Source organism: Rutidosis leptorrhynchoides, chromosome 10 (assembly GCF_046630445.1).
Source record: "Rutidosis leptorrhynchoides isolate AG116_Rl617_1_P2 chromosome 10, CSIRO_AGI_Rlap_v1, whole genome shotgun sequence".
Lineage (NCBI taxonomy): Eukaryota > Viridiplantae > Streptophyta > Magnoliopsida > Asterales > Asteraceae > Rutidosis > Rutidosis leptorrhynchoides.
The window spans coordinates 127,073,763-127,080,071 of record NC_092342.1 but is presented as its reverse complement, the minus strand read 5'-3'; the positions used below and the strand labels follow the sequence as shown (position 1 = coordinate 127,080,071).

The 6,309-nt window shown below is 31.2% G+C and overlaps 1 protein-coding gene across 2 annotated transcripts; it reads left to right on the top strand.

Annotated features, from left to right (window-relative positions):
* The first annotated feature begins 382 nt into the window (after positions 1-382).
* On the top strand, positions 383-5,920 carry LOC139871945 (zinc finger protein CONSTANS-LIKE 15-like). 2 transcript variants are annotated; one of them, XM_071859703.1, is made up of 4 exons: positions 383-1,321; positions 4,225-4,431; positions 4,531-4,727; positions 5,582-5,920. In XM_071859703.1, the coding sequence occupies exons 1-4, from the start codon at positions 482-484 to the stop codon at positions 5,691-5,693; spliced, it is 1,356 nt and encodes a 451-aa protein (XP_071715804.1). In that variant the 5' UTR covers positions 383-481; the 3' UTR covers positions 5,694-5,920. The 2 variants fall into 2 exon arrangements, with proteins under 2 accessions (XP_071715804.1, XP_071715803.1); XM_071859702.1 differs by having other exon boundaries at positions 4,519-4,727.
* Positions 5,921-6,309: the final 389 nt, after the last annotated feature.

Here is a 6,309-nt window from a genome sequence, read left to right as displayed (position 1 = left end):
GAGTTTAGTCATGCTCGAGCTTAGCTCGTCTTGCAATGGCGGAACATAGTGCAATAAAAACTCTATTTATAAATAAAAATTACACTAAATATTTATTACTAAATAATAAAGTTTTGTTAATGTTACTTCTCTTTTACTACTAGTTTTGCTTCATATGTCGTCGGTTTCAAGTTCCGCAAGTATAGTAGTTGGGTTCAAATTCCGCTAATATCATCTCGTTTACCGAGAACTTGCGGCTAAGTTCTAAAATCTACTTTAGATATGTAACTATCAACTGTACAAAAATCCGCGTAATTTGGTAGGTATTAAGTGAAAATTGTACGAAAATGATCACGTTTTATATCAATGCATACACACTCCGAGTATCCAACGAAATAAAAAAATAAAAAAATAATCAAAAGCCTTCCCAAAGAGGAAACCCTTGTCTTCCCTTTGTTTACTTTCAACTCTCTTTGACTTTCTAAATTGCGTATTATCAATCATGGCGGCACCCAATAATACCGGACAAGATCCACAACCACCACAACCACCAACTCTCCCTTGTGATTATTGCAACCATCACATCGCCGTCATCTTCTGCCGTGCTGACTCAGCTAAACTCTGTTTATTCTGTGACCAACACGTTCACGCCGCCAATGCTCTTTCCGGTAAACATCTCCGTTCTCAGATCTGTGACGGCTGTCGTTCTGCACCTGTCTCTGTCCGCTGCTCCACAGACAACCTCGTACTCTGTCGTGAATGTGACTGGGATGCCCACGGTAGTTGCTCTGTATCCGCCGCACACGATCGCACCCCGATCGACGGTTTTACCGGTTGTCCGTCGCCGTTAGATCTAGCTACCACATGGGGTTTGGATTTGAACAACCACCGGAAAAAACTCAATAACGATCCGGGTCATGAGTCTGGTATTTGGGGAAACCCGTTTTCCGACCCGAATTCTTGGATGAAAGATCTCATGGTACCTGATGAGTTTAATAATTCATGTGCAGAGAATTATGACTCATCGCAGAAGTTGAAGTTGACTTTGACCTCTACTTCTAAATGTGGGAAGCAAAAAAATGTGATTTTGAAACAATTGAGTGAGCTTTGTAAAAGAAGTTTATTGGTATCTGATGATGGTGATGGTGGTGGTGGTAGTGATGAGCCACGTCAGCATGATGATGATGAAGATGTGGATGATGATGAGATTCATCATGAACATCATCCGTTTACATCTTTGTTGATGATGCAGGGTCCGTTGAGTATAGATCTGGTGAAAGATGGTAATTTTGAACAGAATATGGTTTGGGACAATAAACCTAGAGCTCATAAAGGAACTCAGGTTATAATTCTTGATTAAACTACTTATTAAAATTATATTAAATTAAATTAATTGAATTAACTATTGAAGCTTATGAGTTTTGAATTATAGATTGTTTAGAACTCGATTGAGAGAGTAAGATTGTACCTTTTTGCTTGTGGTATAAGATTAGGCAGATTACATTACAATTACAATAATAAGCATCGGAAAGCTTAAAGCATTAAGTATCAATACTTACAATTGTAGAAGTGAAGTTGGATACATTTTTTATATAATTAGCCGGTGATAGAATTACATTAAGCTTTTCGGTATAGTTTAATCGATAATCTTGAACTTGAACTACATTATGTGTAAAGGTTAAATCCTTTTGTCCGTGTTAAATTTTAGGGGTTGTTTACTTTTTTTCCATGAAGTCCTCTACGGATAAAAATAACATTATGGATATGGCTGGTTATATCTAATATTCTGTAAATGAATAATCATTTTTACTTACTATATTGGATAAACTGTCTAAGTAATAATAAAAATGACGATTTTACCCTTAAACTTAAAGTTTATAATTAACCATACAAACTGAAATTAAAATAACACTCTTTTTAATCATAAGTTAAATAAAATTGACAATCAACACTTGTTGAAGTAACAAGTAGCCACATTTCTTAAAGTAGCTTGAAATCTTGCAAACTTGGGAGTAATACATTTTCATCGACAATAACAGTTACTGTAATTTTCATATATACTCGATTTAAGTTATGGTTAGAACAAAGACTATACAAGCTTGGCTCAAAACCACAGGCTTCTTACTGCACAAATACAATTCACATAGAATACCACATAAAAAGTTAATTCAAATACCCAACAACTATTCACTTCAAATACATGAATATAACCCTAAACTAAACCCCAATTTTCATTTTATCAGTTTAATGAATTTTTAAAATCAGGAGTTAAATCTATACATTATATAAAGCATGCGACAATAATCTTACGTGTCAACTCCTGATTAATTTCTACTACGTGTCAACTCCTCTTTTATCACGTGTTCTTTCTTACGATTAATTGAATTATTAGATTTTCTAATTTAATTTAATTTAATATATAGATTTCATTACCTAAAATATTATATTATATTACCATATAATATTATATTAGTATTAACAACGATAGATTTATAATTATATTAATAATATTATATATTATATTATTAATATAAATTTATTTTAAGGCTATTTGAATTTTTTTTTTTCAAACTCATATTATAGTAAGGTTTAAATTAGTTTTATAATAAATAATAAAAATAGATAATATCATAATAACTTTAAATTTCTATTAAACTGATACATTGATTTAATATAATTATTAGTAATATTTAAATATATAAATGGTCATATATTGAAACCATTTATAATACTTGTTTATTATTAAAATTATAAAATATATATATTTTATTATTAACATTATAATATTATTTATGAATTATATTTTATAATATAAAATTAATATACAGTTTGCACATATATTTAAAAAATTACGTTAATACAAAATTTGGAGAACATTATATAAACGCACGTGCTTATGTTTGTCAATTGAAGTTAAAATAGTTATTTGATAATCGTTACAGATATTTAGATGTATATCTGCTTTGCTTCGTTTGAGATTTTGACATAATAGAATTAGTTTGTACAAAAACATATATACAACTAGAGATCTACATAAAATATTATTTTTAACGATCGGTTTTAAAACAACTTTTTAAGGATCGTGTTTGATGTTTTATCGATTATTTGTTAATTGAAATTAAAATGATTCCAACGAACGAGCTCATAATCTATGCGGTACTATTCAATACTAATGTTTTCGATACAAATATTATAAGTAATAAAGAATTTTTATATTGTAATTATATTATACATTATACATTTGATAAGTATCAATTTTAATGTTATTGACTACTAATTTATACAAATATCGTGCAACGCACGGGTTCATAAAACTAATAAACAAATATATATCAAGAAAATCAAGTATTAAAACAAAGAGATACGACTTGTAACCGTATTGATCATACATCTTTCTTTTATGCGGCCTCATATTTATTTGATTCAAAATCTCAAACACTCGTAACTCAAATGGATACGATTTCAAATTTATGGTTACATGATATTCAAACCTCCTGTCCGGAATTGTTATACTTTTATAGTATGTAGTTTAATTGTTCTTGATTTCATTGAACCCAATTTTCAATATATTATATATGAATATTAAGTGGTTGAATTAAATTTTATCGTATTTAATTTTGAGATTTCACATTACCGTATAGTTTATTTAATATTGTTTGATAGATAAGTACATATACGCATTTATAAACTAAAAATTTATATTATACGTAAAAATGAAGATAGCTCGCTATTGTAAAAAACTCCGATCAGTCCCGATTAATCCCCAATTACTCCTTTATAAGAACGTACTGATCCGATTTTACAAACTCCATTCAATTAATTGGCCAACGTCGCTTAATGTGTCAAAATCATATATGTTGGTCAAAGACGGTCAAAGTCAAATTGGTCGACATTTTAATATGTATTTCAACTAGAATTTAAGAGTTTTGAAACAAATTAACGATTATGTTTTTTTATTTTCGACAATTATGTTAAAGTTGAAGTGTTTCTTCTGTATTTACACATAATTTTCAAATGTATTATTTAAATGTATGAAAAATCCAATCCGATTAATCCCTGATTAATCCCCGAATTGCCAATTACTCCCTTCAAAGTCTCAACCGGGTACTCTCCGATTAGCAAGTTTGCAACCTTTAATACTAGTGATCATGTGATATTTTGTGCGTAGAACGGGCTAATTTCAGTGAAAATATACCTTTTTTAACGGATTAATATACTTGAATTTTGGGTGTCTTTTTCTTACAGATATGGGATTTTAGTATGGGTCGGTTGGCTAGTTCAGAAGAATCTGATGTAGTAGACTCAACAGGGCATGCTACAAACAATGAAGGATTTATGATGAAAACATTTAATGAAATTTTAACAGAAGCATCTTTGCCAAATAAGCCCGGGTTAGAAGATATGTACACGATAAATTACTCCACATCAAATCGCGATATTGCAGCTTTAAACGTAAACAATTTTTCACTTTTTTGTTGTTTTTATTATGGTGAACGTATGTTCATCATAAATATACTTACCAAATATTGACTTGCGTAGCTTAATATTCAGACCAACTCGAATGACCGAAAAGCATCAGCAAGTTTTGGAATACAAAATGGATATGGTGGTGGTTCAAATGATAGCCAGTTTGTTGAGCAGCAAAATGTTATGGGAGGCACATCATTAAGTAAAGCTGATTTAGAGCTTTTGGCAAAAAATAGAGGTGATGCGATGCTTCGTTACAAGGAGAAGAAGAAAACACGAAGGTATGCTTTTGACTGTTTATGTTTTATCTATCAAATAAAAAATCTTAGGGTAGAAATTCAAAGCATGTTGGTATGTATCGGTTGCGTTGGGTTGACCTGGAACACAATTTACCCTATTTTATAAAATTAATGAAGTTTTTTCTAATGGCAACTTTAGGACTGTCTTATAAGATGTATTAATGTGTTGTACAAAATAGTTAATGTTGACATTTACGTAGCGATTACTAAAAACTACAGGTATTTTTTTGCATTTTAACGATGGTTATAAAGGTTGTCGTTGGAGAATTTTTTTAGCTTCAAGATTTTATGCTAGATGCGAAAAATGGCCGGTTTGGGACTTTGGGTAATGGGTTATGCCTGCAATTGTTGAGGTAACAAAGTGAATAATTTTACCTTTTGTTGCATTGTTGGTTTTGATCCAAAACCTTTCGGCCCAAAAAAGTAAAACTTATTTGTACGAAAATTCCGAGTGAAATATAATTAACTTGATCATAGAAGTTGCACTACATTAACTGGATTTTGCAAACGACGGCCCTAAAAACTGTCGTTAACATGCTTTAATTTATCCTACATTTGATAACCGTCATTAAAAAAGTAACTAGTAACCACCATATACAACATCTTAAAATGTGTTAATGACAACCCAGCAAAATTCTAATAATATTATGATTATCCCTATTTATGATTTTTATGTGTTCAACTACACTTTGGGACGTTTGGCTATATTTTTACTTCTATAAGACATAACCTAAATCAACCTCTTAATACCAATATACAGGTTGAAATTGTCACCTCTAATTTTGTGCTTGTAGTAAATATTTAAGTAGCTATACCTGATGAAAAAATGTATGTAGATATGACAAACACATTCGGTATGAATCAAGGAAAGCAAGAGCTGATACTAGAAAGCGTGTGAAGGGTCGATTTGTTAAGGCTAATAATGAAGATGGTGATGGTGATGGTTAAGGTACCGTGCACGTCTTGAGCATTCGTGCTTGTGTATTTGTGTAGCTTTTAATCAAGCGATGAATAGATGTAGATGTTTTAGTGTTGTAGGTGTTTGGCACGACATTTAGAGGTATGATACGGCATTTAGAGAGAATGATCTTGATTGTTTAAATTAGTACCTTCGACTATGTACTAAATTTGTATTCTTTGTATCCCACTAAATGCAACATTTGAATGTGATTTTAGTAGCTGTGGGTCAAGAAGAAATTTGACTCTTTGATGTGTGTCTTTTGATAATAACTAGTGTTCCAACCTTCGGTTTTCAATGTATTTTATTGCGTTTAGTTTGTAAAATTATTTCGTGGCGAACGATATAGATGCACAAACCGGATAAAAAACCGGATTCGGACAAAAAAAAAACCGGATTTTTTTGTCCGGGTTTTTCGGAACCGGTTCCGGATCCGGTTCCGGTTCTCGGCGTCGGATTTTTTTCGGATTTTTTTCCGGCGTCGGTTCTTTTTCGGATCTCGATCGGATTTTTTCGGATTTTTCTTGGACTAGGATTCGATTTTGCGAATTATATTTTTACCGGTTCTATTTTTTTTAACGTTTGACAACAATAATATAATCGGTA

Coding starts and splice junctions, on each gene's coding strand:
- LOC139871945 (XM_071859702.1), top strand. CDS start 482: ATGGCGGCACCCAATAATACCGGACAAGATCCACAACCACCACAACCA. Junction 1,322..4,224: donor GAGCTCATAAAGGAACTCAG/GTTATAATTCTT, acceptor TTTTTCTTACAG/ATATGGGATTTTAGTATGGG. Junction 4,432..4,518: donor GCGATATTGCAGCTTTAAAC/GTAAACAATTTT, acceptor TGACTTGCGTAG/CTTAATATTCAGACCAACTC.